The sequence below is a fragment of the Tachyglossus aculeatus genome, chromosome 8, assembly GCF_015852505.1.
Source record: "Tachyglossus aculeatus isolate mTacAcu1 chromosome 8, mTacAcu1.pri, whole genome shotgun sequence".
Lineage (NCBI taxonomy): Eukaryota > Metazoa > Chordata > Mammalia > Monotremata > Tachyglossidae > Tachyglossus > Tachyglossus aculeatus.
The window spans coordinates 18,851,846-18,868,794 of NC_052073.1; the positions used below are offsets into that span (position 1 = coordinate 18,851,846).

The 16,949-nt window shown below is 57.0% G+C and overlaps 1 protein-coding gene across 1 annotated transcript in view; it reads right to left on the reverse strand.

Moving 5' to 3' along the window:
- LAMA5 (laminin subunit alpha 5) overlaps window positions 1-16,949 on the reverse strand; it is a 128,497-nt gene that overhangs the window by 41,017 nt on the left and 70,531 nt on the right. Inside the window, exons 7-25 of the mRNA XM_038749884.1 lie at window positions 14,373-14,488; window positions 13,314-13,432; window positions 12,399-12,489; window positions 11,420-11,554; window positions 10,734-10,796; window positions 9,861-10,001; window positions 9,118-9,255; window positions 8,374-8,508; window positions 7,012-7,146; window positions 5,759-5,896; window positions 5,339-5,391; window positions 4,849-4,948; window positions 4,136-4,188; window positions 3,780-3,885; window positions 3,124-3,223; window positions 2,764-2,920; window positions 2,320-2,458; window positions 1,895-2,037; window positions 1,684-1,790 (exon numbers count right to left, since the gene is read on the reverse strand). Of these exons, the coding sequence (XP_038605812.1) occupies window positions 1,684-1,790; window positions 1,895-2,037; window positions 2,320-2,458; window positions 2,764-2,920; window positions 3,124-3,223; window positions 3,780-3,885; window positions 4,136-4,188; window positions 4,849-4,948; window positions 5,339-5,391; window positions 5,759-5,896; window positions 7,012-7,146; window positions 8,374-8,508; window positions 9,118-9,255; window positions 9,861-10,001; window positions 10,734-10,796; window positions 11,420-11,554; window positions 12,399-12,489; window positions 13,314-13,432; window positions 14,373-14,488 (2,169 nt within the window). The remainder of the gene's footprint in view (window positions 1-1,683; window positions 1,791-1,894; window positions 2,038-2,319; window positions 2,459-2,763; window positions 2,921-3,123; window positions 3,224-3,779; window positions 3,886-4,135; window positions 4,189-4,848; window positions 4,949-5,338; window positions 5,392-5,758; window positions 5,897-7,011; window positions 7,147-8,373; window positions 8,509-9,117; window positions 9,256-9,860; window positions 10,002-10,733; window positions 10,797-11,419; window positions 11,555-12,398; window positions 12,490-13,313; window positions 13,433-14,372; window positions 14,489-16,949) is intronic.

Consider the following 16,949-nt stretch of genomic DNA (forward strand, 5'->3'; position numbering starts at 1 on the left):
GAGTGGAAACAACAAAGGCACCCAAACAACATAAAATAAAGGCACCCACATGGAAAAAAAAGAAAAAGATCCACATGCAAGAGGGAATAATGGTTAGAGGGGTAAAGGTCCGAGCTCTGACAGCTCAGAGTCCCAACGGTGACCACCAAAGCCTAACCGGTACTCAAAGTTTTGTGGGGGCACGGCTTCCGCTCGGAAGTGGTTGGTGCCCCACTCAGGGAGCAAGGACAGTGGGGGCTCAACAGGAGAATCAGAGGGCACTGTGAGGCAGGGAGCAGCGAGGCCACAGGTCGAGGGAACAGACCCAGAGCACCCTGTCCTGGTCCATGGGGGCGAGGGGCCCCTGGTGTCAGGGAAAGATGGGTGGACGATGAGGGAAGAAGGCTGGGGTGAATGCCAGCCCGGTCACTGGGTCACATGAGACTCGACACAAAAAAGCAACAAGAACCGGTCGCAACTCAATGAGCCAACTAACTACAGGGTGGCCAAGGCCCACACTGAACAGCAGCAGTGTGGCAACGGAACCACCAGACCCGGCTGTGCCAACAAGCAGGGCTCGTCGTGGGTCTGGGCCACGGGAGCGGCTGAGTCTCATCGGGCGCCTGGTCTGAACGCAGAACCGGACCCCAGAGCAGTGATCCCTGGCATGAGCCACCCGCCGGCTCACGCCCTCTGCCAGCAAAGCTGTATCCTACCACCAAGTCTCCGCTCTTCTCACAACTTGAGAGTACTGGAAATGTGAGAGCGGAACTGCTGGTTGGCGATGCCTCTCTCCGACGGTCCTGGGGCATTCACAGTGGAGGGCCCAGCCCCCTCCCCATCCTACCCCAGGGCACTACCTGGGAATAGTGAGGGAGAACCATGGGTGGGAGTTGGAGGGAAGGGGGCACCTGCATAGAATGTGGCCAACAAGTCTCACTCCCATTGCCAAATGGTGGAAGGAAAGGTCTGGGAAGCAGACCCAATGCCCCCTCAGCAGTGCTGGGGGTTTCCTCTTCCATTATTCATAAGATCGCTACACCCTCCATGCTCCGTTTTCCCTAAAGCATTTCCTCCCACAGACCACGGGATCATCCTCTCCAGGTCACCGAAGGAGAGGCCGAGGTCCCTAGATCACAACACAGTCTCCTGGTGCCTGGCCCCAGGTTCTGGCCTGGGACCACATGCTGCCTCTCCCGGGGACTACACTGGTCAACTCTGTTCCCTGTCTTCCTCGGTCAGCTTCCCCTGGGTCACACAAGGCCAAGCCACCCCTGACATTCTCCCATTCTCAAAAGTCTGGAATCGGGGTCCTCTGGAACCGGGCCACTGTGTAATCTTTGCAGTCTGGAATTTGGTTACAAGTTCCTTCTTGGGCAGGTGGTGGGATGGATAAGGGAGGAGGGCAGGCCGTCCCATGATTCCTGTCTGAAAAGAACCGTCGGTCACTGCAGGAGCCCAAAATTGCGCCGGCAGCATGGGCAGAGCAACTGTTGGTCTGCAGAATCCTGGAGAGCTGAGGCCTGTCTTGGATCCCAGGTTCCGCCACGAGGCAGTCACATTAGGCTGGCACCCTCTCATCACTCGCCAAGACTTGGTCATCCCTGTCCAAGGTCTAGAGGGAGGCCCAGGGGCCACCTCCCCGAGCTTCACAGACACAAAGGGGAGCCTGGGAAAGGAAGTCGGTCACAGCGTTATCCTTACTTGTGGCCGACCAGCTCCGGGGCCGGGCTGTAGGTGCAGGGCTCGGACACCTTCAACTGCAGGACCGGGGCTTCGTAGTAGGCACTGGGCAGCAGGACCACGTGATCCTACAGAGATGGGAGAGAGAACAGAGAGGGCACGGTCGTGGGGGCAGGTGTCCTCATGGCTGGCTCAGTCACCGAAGTGCTCAGGAGAGGGAGCAGATCCTTACCAACAGGACTCCCTCAGCCTCGACCACAAGGGTCCACAGGCTGGGGTTCAGGACGAAGGGCTCGCCGTAGCCGCTCTGCGGGACGGTGACGTACGCCGGCTCCGTGCTGGGCGGAAACACAATCTGCTTGGTCTGCTCTGTGCCTGGTGGGGGGCAGCACAGGAGAGAAGGGTCAATCTGGGTTGGAGGACTCCCTGTGGCCCTGAACCTGGGGTAAATGGGGTCTGGGGTGGAGGGGAGGGAGAGGCAGAGACGGACCTGAGCTGGGCAAGTGGGAATAGAAGCCTGGGCACAGGGTGGTGGGGTGAGAGGGAGCGTAGAGCAGAGGAGAAATTGTGGAGAAAGAGGAGGACGAGGAGTAGGAGGAGGAAGAGGAAGAGGTGGCCCAGTGTACGGGTGAGGGCAGAAGATTACATGTCACTCACAGTTTCCACAAATATTGAGCTTCCCTTCCTCCAGGACAGACACTGTCCCTTCAACGCTGGTCAGGCCCCGGTTGACGTAGCGGAAGACAAGGCGGAAGAGGTCCGGGGAGGTCACATTGAGCATCACCACCACTTTTGGCTGGGAACAGGGGGAGACCCGCAGAGCCGTGGAGGTCACCCCAGCCCCAGAGAAGGCCGATCCTGAGGTCGGAGGCCCCACAGTTGGGATGACTATCGGGAGGGGCGGTGGAAGAGGGGCAGGCATGGGGGTGAGGACCAGATATGCAGAGAGGCAGGCGTGGGAGCGAGGACTTTCATGGATGTCAAACTTGAGACCCCGGTCCATCACCCTGCCGGGACCAGGCCCAGCCTCTCGCCTGGTGCCCCAACGGAAGGCGGTTACCCCAGCCAGCCTGGAAGTGGGAGGCCCCAGGGAGCGCCTACCTGAACGGGAGACATCTGGGCATAACCCCGCCAGCTGAAGTTCTCGAATTCCAGGGGGTTATAGCCGAAGCGCACGGTCCGCCCATCCGGGGTCCTGCCCTCTTCCACCTCGAACTGCAGGTGATGAAGGTCTGGGAAGTAGTGTTCCCTCGCTGGCCTGGGGGAGATGCACCGGCCAGGAAAGTTAGTCCACTGGGGCTGGGGGAGCACTGCCCCGGGGCCCCGACCGAGTCACCTGAGCCAAAGCCAACAAACAAAAGAAGCCACTCTGCTTTCCCTCAATGCCAGCTCCCACCTGCTTAGTTCTGGCTGTCCCCGGCCCTCCCGCAGCCAACCCCTCCCCAGACCCAGAGTACTCACTCATTGCAGGTGGGCCCCTGCGTGTTCTGCCGGCAGTGGCAGGCCCCCGTTCTCGCCTCGCAGGCCTGGGCCAGAGCTCCGCCGATATCGCAATGGCAGCCTGCAGACATGAAGTGCTAGCTGACATCTGTCCAGGCTAGGGAGCCTGGGAGGATGCTAGGGTGGGGGTGCGGGAACAGGGGAGGGAGTGCCGTTTCCATCACCTCTGAATCTCCTCCCAAGCTGGCGCTCACCCCTTTGGAAACCATTTTCTGCCCCACTAGGGTCTGAATGATCCCAAGGCACTGTGTCCGTGCCCCCAGCCTGCTGCCTCCTCCCCATAAAGGCCTTGGGCCAGCACCTCCCCGCCGGATCGAGTTTCCGAACCATCATCTTGCTGCCGGGTCAAGGGTGGACAAGAGAGGGTAAGCGAACTCTCTCAAGGGCTTTGTCTACTCCAATCAAAGTTCATGCTGCTGGAGCCCTGAAGTCCCTAAGGTATGGCTCCGCTGACTAAACAAAGGCCAAAACACCAAGTTGACATCACCAGCCAAGGAGCTTCATGGGGAGGCAAGGGAAGAGGGTAGTATGGTCTCTGCGTGGTCAGTGAGGGGACTCTGCATCCCCTCCCCACTCCCTCCCCGGGGACGACCACAGGAGCAGGAGGTGGGACATACTCTGACACCCAAAGTAATTTCCCTGGTCCAGTCGGTAGTAGCCATCCTTGCAGATCGAGCAGGTCCGGCCGCAGACACTGGGTTTGCAGAAACACTGCCCTGAAGCCTGGAAGGCGGCAGGTAGAACGTGAGCAGCGGAATTCACTGGGCTCCAACCACCACCCACCCTTCAGGCCCCCGGACCCACTTCACCGCTGCCAGGGTCAAACTGATGGGGAGAGGGCAAGGAGTCCCTGTCCCCTCCTGAGGGTGTGCAGGCAGAGAGCTGGCTGGACCCCCTTTGATGGTCCCAGCAGGGGCAGGGCCAAGGTGGGAGGGTGTGGGGGGTGCATATGGGGGGTTCCAGAGGCACTCACCTGCTGGCATTCAGCCACACCACCAAGCGTGCCCTGAGTGTTGCAGAGACAGGCTAGGGAGGATAGAGAAGGGGCCGGCCGGTGAGAGACCGGTGAGGGAGAAAGGGTCCACCCTGAAGGGAGCTGGGAAGCTGGGTGGGAAGTGGGGTGGGGTCCCTGGGGCAGAGACCAACTCTTCCCAGATCTTCTAGGCCCCGATGTGGGATGAGGGACCTGCAAGGAGAGGTCTCCCACCTGGGCTGAAGGAAGGGGAGAACCCGGGACGTTATTCAGATAAAAACACCTGCTGAATTATCCAGAGAATTTACAGTGCTTTCAATTAAACAGCCCTAGCTTCTGGAAGGGATCGGGACAACTGTTCCATTCTCCACTTTCCTTTGGCTGTGAAGACCGGTATCCGGGGAATCCCCGACAGAGAACGTGAGGAATCCTGGGGTGGCTCTACCTCCCTGCCTTCGGTCCATCCCGGTCCACAGCGAGGATTTCGGGAGTACCCCCTGAGGACAGCACCCAGCACTAGCACCAGTGGACCTCATTTCTGTTCCCTGCTCTCTCTCCTGCAGGAGTCAACCCAATCACCCACCCCTAAGCCTCCTCCACACCCTGGGGAAGTCTTTTCTCCAGCTCTGCTACTCTCCCAAACTGCCCCCAGCTCCCCAGCCTCAGTTTTCCCAGGGAGTCCCAAGGAGCGGACGGGGGACACAGCTCTTTACTCGTGCAGCCGTAGGGGTTGTCGGGCATCAGGTTCCAGTACAGAGGCTTACACCGCTCACAGCTGGGCCCCTCCACAAAGGCCCGACACTCACAGGATCCCTGTGTGCGGGAAAGAGGGGAGAGAGCAGGACTGGGGTGTTGGAGCAATCATCCTCTAAGCATCAGCTCTCCGGCACCCACCCAGATCCCAGAATCCTTCCCCCCGTTCACTCCAGTTGGAGGAACGCTAGCCTACTCATGGCCTAATTGTGACAACTCCGTGGGTCCCTTCAATCCCTTCCTCCACCCGCTACTGCCATTTGTCTTCACGTATCTGGGATTTCCCATTTTGCAGACGGGAAACAAAACCAGAAGAAGTTATTTTGCTTACGCAGAGTCACCCACTGAGTTGGAGATGACCTCAGGGATCCAGCCCCTAGAAGGAAAGGCTGCAGGGAAAGTGGGGAGCAGGGGTCCCCCAGGTTAAACAAGGACAAAGAGTCTACTCACCTCAGACGAGGTGGGCTCTGTGGGGTCCTGGCCGGCTGGGTCGCAGGAACCCACTAGGAGGGGAGAGAGAAGCAGAGGCCTCAAGATGGAGACAGGTCCTAGGGGAAGCCCTTCTCTCAATCCTTCGATTCTCATCACCCCCTTACCCCACATCCCACCCCAAATATGAGTTCCTTGGGGTTTTTGTGGCTTTGATTCACAAGTGTGTGAGAGGGATGCCGGCAGGCACATGAACCCCAGACTAGTTCTGTTTAAAGTGCCTCACACCCACATGGATTCAGACTACAATGGCAAAGTCCCAAGTACACGTGTGTGTTCACAGTTCCCAGGTTGGGGCAGGAAGTAGCTCCTGAGATCAATCAACCAACCCATGGACAAGAAGTGAGAGAAGACAAGGGAGAGAGAGTGGAGACGCTATACCTTCACAGCGAGGAAACCCGTAGGCCCCGGGCACGCAGGTGTCGCAGCGCAACCCTGTCACGAGGGAGCGGCAGGCGCACTGACCCGTCTCTTGGTCACAGGTGTCCTGGAAGGAGCCCTCTCGGGAACAGTGACATGCTGAACCAGACACGAGGAGGCAAGGTCAAGGCCAAGGCTGGCGTGGGGGGAGGTACATGGGATTGCAGCGCCCATCAGCTCTGCCTCGGGGGAGGAGTTGGCAGATTTCATCTAAGCCCCTGCATGGGCCTGGGTCAGATGGCTGCGGTCACCTGTCCTGCAGGCCAAAAGGGGGCTGGCCACAACGGTGGCGGCAGGTGCAGGGGGGTTGAGGACCACCCATCACCTCCCAGGGGCTTCCCCGACCCTGCACCTCCCTGGGGTAAAAGGACAATGGCCCACAGGCTTCCCTGCAGCTGGAAGCAGAGAAGGATGACATATGCTTGAGCAGAACTCCCTTGCAGACATGGGGAGACTGGTCCCCACCACCCCGCGGCAGAACCCCCAATTCCTTGGGGCACTGAGTGTGCTGCCACCCCGAGGACCAGCAGGAGGCTGAAGGCAGAGGGACAGAGGTTGTTGGCATCATCACCCTCTCCGGGCACAGAACCACCCGGCTTAGCTTAGCAGGGTGCTACACACAGCTGGGGAACTGGCCGGATCCAGGGTCCGCCAGAAGGAGGAGAATGCCACAGCACAGCTTCGCTGTTTGGTGTTAAAAAGAGGGAGCTTTTGGGCCAATAACGGGCACCTGCTTAGGCCAGCCCTTCCAAGCAGTGCCGGGGGCCGGGTTCTGAATGTGGGGCTGGGTTCTCAGATTTCAGGTGGGAGGGAGGAAAGGCGGAAGGGCTCCGGCTGGATCCGCCAGGCTCCAGATGGGGTTTCCCTGGAGCCCGCCCTGCCCAGCCCTCTCGTCAGGGAGGGGGAGTCTCAGGAAGACCCCCAGGAAGCACCGGAACCTTGCTAAAATGCAAAGGCAACAGGTTGATTTGAGGGAGCCGAGGGAGGTCTCTCAGAGGCCTTAGAGCAAAGGCTAGACAGCCATTTGGGGGACATGCCAGGGTTTCTAGGAAGTTGGACAAGTTTAGCTGCTAGCAGTGATTGCTGCCAACTGGCCCATGGGTGTCTCACCCACCCCCGTCCATCCCCTTCCACCCCCGACTCCCCTCCGGGCACCTTATGGGGCCCTCACAGGGCAGGCAGGCAGGCAGGGAACGGCACGCCATGTGACTTACGGTTACAACTGGGAAAGCCATAGAAGCCGGGGGCGCACTCGTGGCAGGAGGGCCCAGAAAAGTTGGGCAGGCAGCGGCAGGTTCCGGCTGGGCTGCAGGGCTCCTCCAGGGAGCCTCGGGGGTCACAGGCGCAGGCTGAGAGACGAGGAGACCACGGCAGAGTGAGGGGTGGAGGGAGGGGGCTGAGAGAGGTGGCAGGAGGGAGCGGAGGACTGGGGAGTGGAAGGCAGTTGAGCTCCGGATGAACAACCTCCGTCCCTCTCTCCTCCTCATCCCAGACCTCCACAGCTCAACTAATTCCACTCCCGCCTGCTGACTTGACCGCATTAAAATCATCCCATCAGCCTCTCTTACTGCCTAGGCTAAATCCTTAGTCTGATGTTGGACATTTTGTTGCTTTATCCCAAGTCGGGCTGGGCCATCTGGCTCCAGCCCACCTGCCTCAAAAGCTGGGACTGGGTATTGGTCATATCTGGCCAGTAACTAATTCATTCAACTGTATTTATTGAGCGCTTACTGTGTGCAGAGCACCGTACTAAGCGCTTGGGAAGTACAAATCGTCAATAGATAGAGACAGTTCCTACCCAACAGTAATGATAATAGTAATAATTTGTTAAGCACTTACTATGTGCCAAGCATTGTACTAAGCACTGGGGTGGACACACGCAAATCAGGTTGGACAGTCCCTGTCCCACATGGGGCACACAGTCTTACTCCCTATTATACAGATGAGGTAATTGAGGCCCAGATAAAGTGAACTGACTTTCCCAAGGTCACACAGCAGACCTGGAATTAGAACCCATGACCACCTGACTCTCAGGCCCATGCTCTATCCAAAATGCTATGCTGCTTCTCCTAGATAACAAGTCAGATCCTGTCTCTGTCCCACATGGGGCTCACAGTCCAAGAGGAAGGGAAACCAGTGACCTTATCCCCATTCTATGGATGAGGAAACTGAGGAACAGAATAGTTGAGGGACTTGCTCGAGGTTACACAATAGCAAACGGCAGAGAAATGGGATGAAAAACTAAATCTTCTGAACCCCAGGCCCAAGCTCCTTCCACTAGGCCACACCACTTCTGATGGCTGGTCCTGACTGCACATCCATTACACGGGGAACTTTGTCGGTATCTGCCCTGAAGCCTCGGGCCAAAGGACCCTCCTGTCCAGTTTGGCTCTGGGCAGTGTGTGCTGGACTCTGGGGCAGGGAGGACAAACAGTCTGCAGAGATTTCCCGGGACCGTCACTTTTGTGAGCAGCAGCACCTAACACATTTCCAGCTCTGCTCTTCCCCCAGCCCAGCCTCCACCGTCCTTTCCTCTCCGCCCACCTCCAGCTGAGCCTACTGGCCCTAGGCGCTACCTTGGCAGTGGGGATAAGAGTGATGCCCAGGGCTGCAGTGGTCACAGTGAGGGCCGGCAAACTCTGGCTGGCAGAGACACGTTCCGGCCGCATCGCAGACTTCCGGCTCTGTCCCAACCACGCTGCAGCCACACACTGCAAGGCAAACACCACCCCCGCCCATCCGTTAGCCCAGACTCTCCACTGCACCCCAACCCCACCTGCCGCTAAGCCCCAGGCACTAAGCCCCAACCCAGTGTGGTGGGGATGGCAGGGGAAGGAAACAGCCCTGAAGTAACAGGAACAAATGAAAAGCCCCCAACTCATCAATGCTAAGGGGTTTCTGTGGGGGTGGGTGGTATTCATTCACTCAATCGCATCTTTTGAGCGCTTACTGTGTGCAGAGCACTATAATAAGCGTTTGAATCCAAGTCAGGCATAGTTATTCCAGAAAGACTTCCTCTGGGAGGTGGCTTTCTTGGAGAGCAGGGCAGGGTGGATAGTCTGGGGCTGAGAGCTCAGGGCAAGTCTTTCCAGTTCAAGGCTTGGCACTAGAGGCCATGAAGCAGGCTGCCTTGGCTGCACGGGAGGAGCAGGAGGAGGCAGAGAAGGCTGAGGAGATGGAGGCCTCTCCCAGCCCTGCATCCCCACAGGGAATGCCAAGGGCAAGAGGAGCAGAGCCCAGGGCCCAACCAAAACAGGAGCAGGAAGGAGGAGTGGGAGCGAGGGAGAAAAGGAGAGAGGAAGGGAGAAGGAGGTACTCACGCCGGCAGAGCGGGTAGTTGAAGTAGCCAGGAGCACACTGGTCACAAGCAGGCCCTTCGAAGCCGGCCCGGCACACGCACTGACCCGTTTCACTGTCACAGCTGCCGTCATACTGGCCAGGACCACTGCACTGGCAGGCTGAGGAGGCAATGGGGTGGAGGGGACGGAGGACCCTCAGGTCGGGGACCGGAAGGTACCGAGAGGACGGCCCCATCCCTGGCCTCTCGTACTAATCCCTTGGCCCACAGTCCTCACACCCAACCGAGAAGGCCGGGAGGGCCTGGCTTCTGCATTTCTCTAAGACTCAGGCTGCATGGGCGGGGACACCGACCTCCTGACTCCAGAGACTTGCTTGGAAATGCTCCTTCTGGCCTCTGACCTTCCTATGCCCCAGTCAGCTGGGTGAGCCAGACCACGAGCTGTGGTTAGACCACTGACTCGAACCTCGACTTGATATTTAGGTCCAGTTTCCCCCAGCTCTTTGCCTCCAGGTTCCAAGGCCCCTCTAAGTGAGGTCTAACCTGGAAAGAATGGCTGGTCAATCTGGGCCTTGGCGTTCCCGGTCTCTCCTGCACTTCCGAGTGCAGCTGTAACCAGAGGGGCTTCGGGGGCGGTCTTGGATACTGCCCACAAGCCTTACCTGTGGCTTCCAGGAGATAATGCCAACACCCACAATGAAGGAATGAGAATCCTGAGTCCCCTGAGCCTACTGCTGGGGTAGGAAGGAATGGAGAGGCACTCACCCTGGCACCCAGGTCCATAGTGCCCAGGGACACACTGTTCACAGTGGTCTCCCTGGAAGCTGGGTTTGCACACACATACTCCAAGCTGGGCATCCTTCCGGCAGGCGTTCCCCTTGGTCCCGGCGGCACTGCAGTCACAGTCTGGACAGAAGAGCGGATCGGGGTGGGGAAGCGGGGTAGGGGCCCTGAGCAAAACCCTGCCAACTTTCCCGACTTCCCTTCCCCCCCTCCCACCCACACACCGAGACCGGACTACCTGACATCCAAACTGAGACGAGCACAGGTAATCCGAAAAAGCCGAAGGAAACTTGGCTTTTGTCCGAGGCAGCCAAACACCAACTTGTTTGGTTATCTGAATGAGCCGCAGCACTGGTTCAGATAATCTGCTTCCCTGGGTACTACCACCACTGTATCTGGCTTCTCCAAAGATGGTCAAGCTGCCGTTACTGGCTCCTCCTGTCTGCTCCCTTGGGCTAAATGCTCGTCTGAGCAGGGCTGTGTCTGTTCGGCTCTCTTTGGACACGGACCCTCTAGACTGTAGGCTTGTTGCGGGCAGAGAACTCCATTATACTGTAGTCCCCCAAGCACTTAGTACAGTGAAGAGCACACAGTAAGGGCTCAATAAATACGACTGATTTGAGTTTGGTCAATTCCTCCAAAAGGGATGGAGAGGGTACTCCCTATACCTCCAACACTTCCTCCACCTTCTCTAGTCCATTCACGATCCCAGGGACCACCCCCATCACGCCCCTATCTCCACCGAATGACTGCCTGGCTCAAGGTCCACTCCAGGTTCCCTCATCCCTCGAAACCTGAGCAGTGGGTGGAGGGAGCAGACGGGGCTGTGTCCCTCCTCCCATCATGAGTACTTACTGATGATCTGGCCGGCGGGGAGCACCTGCTCCCCAGTATCATTGTGGGAGAAACTGGGGACGGCTAAGAGAGAGAGACACCCTACGTCACCAAGAGACTTGAGTGCGGCACAAAGTAGGCATCAAATACACACAACAGCTGCGGCTTCTCTCAGATGATCTCTCAGATCTCCTCTCCCAAAGAGCCCCCGCGGCCCTCACCCGCTCTCACTGCTTGACTGACAGCTTGAATCAGTGCCAGCCCAGCTGGGGCAGCAGTACCACCTGACAAGAAGGGTGGAAGCCCCCACCCCGGCTCGTCCATGCCCACCCGGCATGGGAAGATTGGCTCTGACTCAGCCCTTCAGCCTCAGAGCAACTAGCTCCCAACCACACCTTCTCTGGGGCTTCCCCAGCTCCATCCATTCCCCTTTCCACTGCTACCATGCTCTCTGGCTTAGCTGGGAGTCCCAGGGAGAGCCTGCTCCTCGCTTCTCCCAGAGAGCTCAACCAGCTTAGCCTGTCCTGGTCCTGGCTCTTCCGACTCGGAGCCAATCCCCAGCACCCTCTTTTAGACCCAAGCTCAGAAACACAGATCAAGCCAAGCTCCTGGAACTGCCTGTGCTGGGGGACTGGGCTGGCCTAACAAATGCCTGGCTGTAGTTAGACCCCACTGCTGCCCTGTCCCCTGCCCCCAGACCAACTCACGGTAGCAGTGAGGGAAGTCGGTGTAGCCCTCGGCACAGGCCGCACACCGCTCCCCCGTATAGTTGGGCTTGCAGTAGCAGCGGCCAGTGAGATCCTCACACGTCCCGTCCTGGAACTCAGAGTCGCAGCTGCAGCCTGGAAAGGGAGTGGAGAGTTGGGTCACACGTCCATCCTCTTCCAAAAGCGTGATGGCCAACAGTCCCAGAGGTAGGAGACTAGCTCTGGCTCTCTCCTCCAGGCCTGGCCTGCTGCAGAGAACCCTCGACCAACTATCATGACATAGTTCAAATCCTAGCCACTTCAGATCTCCAGACCTGCCTCCCACTCTGCAAACTGGCAATATATTCTCCTTGAATCATAGCCGTTCAACCCTCCCTCATAAGGTGGGTGGGGGGGGGCGACTTGGCAGGCTGGGAAAAGGAGTCCTATTTTCCTCTGCATGACAGACATGATATCAGTAGTCGTCTTTTTTTTTTAATGGTACTTGTTAAGCACTTACTATGTGCCAAGCACTGTTCGAAATATTAGGGTAGATAACAGCTAAGCAGGTTGAACAAAGTCCCTGTCCCACATGGGGCTCATAAACTAAGTAAGAGGGATGGCCAGCTCCATTTTACAGATGTGGCACAGAGACTTTTCCAAGGTCATACAGAAGACAAGTGGCAGAGCCGGGACTGGAACCCAGGTCACCCAGGTCCTCACACTCCCAGGCCTGTACTCTTTCCACTAGGTCAGTCTGCTGCTCATTTGGTCCTTCCTCAGCATCTGAAACTAAACAGATGCTGCCTGCCTAGAGCTGCCAAGCCCCGCTGCCCGCCTAGCCAGCCCCTCAGATAAGGTCATCCACAGGTCTCAGCATTCGACTCCAGGAAGCCTGGGGAGTGGGGCTGCAGCCCAGTGGGACCCCCAGATCGGCTCCCCCAGCACGAAACTGGATTCCTGTCTCGCCCCTTCCCAGCCAGACAGGGAGTGCACTCACGATAGCAGGCCGAGGGGGAGTCGACTGGGTGGTTGGGGGATCTGTAGTATCCTGGGATACAGTGCTCGCAGTTGATGCCAGTTGTGTGATGCTGGAGAGGGAGGGAGGGAGACAGAGAGAGAAAACATACTCAGCCCTCAGTTCTTACTAAAAGTGGGTTCTCACTTCACATTTTGGATCACAGGAATCTGGGGACATTCTTCCGAGAACGACAATGAGAGTCCAGAGAGAATGTGACTGCAGGGTGAGAAGGCTGGTGTTCTAGACGGGGCCTGTCTTTCTTGTTGCAGGAATTGTAAAGAACATAACCCCACGTTTGGAGAGGCCTGACTGAATGCCTACCCATGTGGGGTTCAGGAAGAGTCTGCCTGCATTTCCCCACCCTTAGCCTGCTCTCCCCAACCCACTCCCTGGAGTCATTTCTGGGGGAGGAGAAAAAGGACAGAAAGACCATGCCAATGCAGAATGAGAATGGGAATGTAGTCAACCAATCAATCAATGGTACTTATTGAGCACTTACTATATGCAGAGCACTGTATTAAGCGCTTGGGAGAGTATAATAAAACAATATTAACAAGCCTAAAGCAAAGCCAGGTCCTGGAGGCAGGCAAATAGACCCAGAGCCTTTAAGACCCTCAACTGGGAAGGCGCTCCAGGCCATTTTAGCCATCCCCGTCTCCAGCCCCACACGAATTCAGCACAAACCCCAGTTCTGACAGTTCTCTGGTCAAGGCTGCTACCCCACCCTCTTGGAGACAGATAGCAATCTCACAACCCAGATGGCCCTTCTTTGGGAGGCCTGGCATGAATCCCTCCCTTGGGTGTTCCCGCCCATTCCCTGCCCACTGGGCCCATGGAAAGGCAGAGCTGAGTGTCTCCTTAGAGTGTCAGGTGACCCCAACCGACAACACTCACCTGGCAGTCGATGCAGACGCCCCCACCCCTGTACTGGCTGTCCCGGTTCTGGCTGGCTTTGATCCGCTCCACCTCTGGGTCGTAATAGCAGTCATAGGCATGGCCGTTACAGTTGCAGGCTGCAAGGAGTCAGGACTGTCAGCCTCCCCTGCTGCCACCGCCTAAGGCCCTGGGTCCCCTGACACCTCCACCAAGAAACAAATCCCCTCGGCCAGGAGGGAGCCTGGGGGATGGAGGAGGTTGGATCTCTTCTCCCCCATCCCCACATCAGCCCTCTTGTTCCTACAGCTGGGGTCAGCCACCACTCATCAGCTGCTCAAAACCCTGCATGTCTAGTCCCCAGCACTTTCTCCAAACCGCCGCCCCAGTCCTCCTGGATATTCTGGCCGCCCCGTCGAGAACGGCTGCAGGTGCAGTTTAGAGGGTAGAAGACATTGCATCTTTCGCCGTTTACTACCAAATCTCCAACTTATTGTTCAGAGAGCTTCCCCATCAATTACCACCTTTTGACTGCACAGTGAAAAGAAGTGGACAGAAAACTGGGGTACAAAAAGATAACTCCCAGGAGGACACAGCTGGAGGGGGCTGGAACTCAGATCACCTAACTCCCTTGTGCCTGGATCCTTCTACTCCTCCATTCTGCCTCCATGTACTTAAAAAAGTTCCTGACATGAGTTTCCCCCATAGGCTGGAGAGACTCATGGAAAGAAACCCACGGGAGGTGCAAAGACTCTGCTGAGTCAGGACTGCCGTGGGGTGACAATCTGTGACAGTCAAATCTCCAAAACCAGAGACCAGGGGAGAGATCGACTACCAGAGAGGAGTGAGAGCCAGAACCCCCGAGCCTTCTCCCATCCACTGTGGTAACCCCAACTCCCGTGAACCCAGAAGAAAGCACAGAATGCTTTTCTGGATTTCCCCTCCCTCCTCCTCCTCTTCCCTCATCCTCCCCGGCTCTCCCCTCTCTGCCTGTGGCTCTGTCAGCAATACTTGATTTCACATCAAAGCGGTGGAGGGAGAGGAAGCTGGGGTGGACAAGTGGGAAGAGCCGCCACATACACTCGCACTCGTTGGCGCTGTTGGTTGTGGCTGGCTTCCACTGGACCTGGTTGAAGCCCGGGCAGCAGCGATCGCAGGAGGTCCCACACGTGTTGTGTTGACAGGCACACTGCAACCTGGACGGAAAGAGGTGCAGCCATCAGCAGCGAGCCCAGCTCCAGGGAGAAAACAGGCCGACCGCCAAATAGGAACTCAGGCAGTGAAGCCTCCAGAAAATGTCACGGTCTTCTCTCCTTTCTGTCCCGTTTCAGGTGTCAGTGATGTGTCGATCTGGTGTGGGGTGGGGGGGAGGGTGGAGCAGGGAGCTTTGAATGGGTTTCATGAAGGAGGGTGCTGGGGGCTCTGAGAAGAAGGGATTAGGGGCTGGGGTGTCTGGGAGCAAAGGGTCAGCCTTCTGCAAGCCTGTCACTTCATGAGCAGTGATCCCTGCCAGACAGAATGGGAATGGAAACCAGACACATTAGGAAAGCAGGCCTGGGAGTAGAGGACAAATATTCATAATCCAATCTCTGTCTTAGACCTCAATTTCAAGGAACTGGAATTGAAGGCAGCATGACCTAGTGGAAATAACTTGGGCCTGGGAGTCCGAAGACCTGGGTTCTAATCCTGGATCTGCCAGCTGCCCGTTATGTGCCCGAGGAGAGTCACTTCACTTCTCTGCGACTCAGTTTCCTCAACTGTAAAATGGAGACTCAGTATCTGTTCTCGCTGCTATGTAACCTGTGAATCCACGGGGGACAGAGACTGTCCTATCTGATTTATCTGTATCTACCCCAGTGCTCAGGACAGTACTTGACACATAGTAAGTACATAACAAATACCATAAAAAACATTCCCCGCACCCTATCGACTGCATCTTAACTTGTGCCAGGGCTGACCAGGGTCAGCCTCCAGGTATGTGGGAGAAGCAACCCAGCACCTCTTTGGGCAGAGGTCTGGCGACCGTGGCAGATGGGCATGGCTTGGCCAAAGCAGAGACACCAGCAGCCTTCCAAAACACAGCCCAGAGCTGAGACAGGGAGCCCTCTCAGGTCAGGAGAAGAGGAGCTTCTGCTACCTGACCGCCTCCTGGCTCTCTGTTCCCAAGGATGACTGAGCATTAGGAGACATGTCCATTTTCAGCACCTTCGCGCTTTCCCCAGAGCAAATCAAGCCCCAAGCCAGAGCCAAGGAAGGAAGTCTAGGAAGCAGGACTCAGACCGGGGCTTGGGGGGGGAGGGGGGTGTCACCGTCTTCAGGACCCTTGCTAGCAGACCTCAGCTTAGCTGATCTCATTTCCGCTTCTGATTCTCATCCTGCAAAAATGTCGTATGCATTTGTATCTATCTTTTATCTGGACAATTACTCATTTCCCCTTTGGGCACACTCCCTGAACCTCTTCCATCTCCCCACCCTACAGACCTCTATTCAAAAATGTTCCTTTTGGGTAAAAATAGAACTGCGGCTCACACTCCCACTGTTGGGAGATGGGCTGGCTGGGGAGGATAGATACCAGGTTCATGAGGACCTCAACCTGGACCCAGACTGGAGGACAGAGGGTCAGGCTGCCCAAAAGTAAACGCCATAAGCAGGGGCACCAGAGATCAAGGTGCCCACCCGAGCCAGCCCCTGCCACACCACCCACTCTGTCCCAAACAGAATTTTGCCGGAACTTTGGGAACCCTTTTTTTCCACTTCAGCAATCTCTCATCTGTGCTCGGACCAAAGTGAGATAGGCTGACAGAGCGTGGGCCAAACTCCCAGGATCTCTGGTCCAGCTGGAAGCAAGAGGCTTGGGAACCAAGCATGGGAATAAGATCTTTTTCATCAGCTTGGCCGGGCCACTGACAGCAGTTGACCCTGTACCTCAGTTTCCTCACTTGTGAAAAGGGCAACCAGATCAACTACCTCTCCGCTTGGACAGCTCTGAGAAGCAACTAAGTGGGAAATGTCTGGGTAACAGAGTTAGACTTCCATGTTGAACATCTCAGTTTTCTTGTGAGGGTGGGAGGGGTAGTATTCCCAGCGGACAGATAGAGGAACTCAGGTTCAGAGAGGCTAGTCAGAGTTAGAACCCAAATCTACCATACCCAAGCTCAGGGACCTGCCCCCACCCCATCTCACTATATAAAGTGCGGCAACTTCCTGACTAGTGACCGAAAGAACAACGCCAGGGGCTGCTTCAGTGGGGTTCACCAGGACAGAAATTTCTGATCCACGGAGGCTCCTAAAATCATCCCTCCACATCAAGAGCTGAGCTGGCCCCAGGCGCCGATGTCTGCAGGAGCCACTGCTGACAGGTTAGGTGTGGTCTGAAAGCCCCTTCCCCACTGGCTCCGCACAGCCTGCTGGTCGGGGCACTTCCGCTCCCGAGCCGCGTATCGCCATGCCCGCGCTCCATTGTTTACATTCCTGATGGGAAAATATTCCAGGTCAGCAGCTGCTGGGAGCAGAGCCAACCGGTGCCCGGTTCCGACTGGACGGAGGATTCCCAGTTGGAATGTTGCTGGGGACAGCCTGGAACATCTCTGCGGGATTGGGGCTTATGGTTAGGAGGGACCCAGCCTGTAGGCTTGGAGCAGGAGGAGAGTGGGGGTT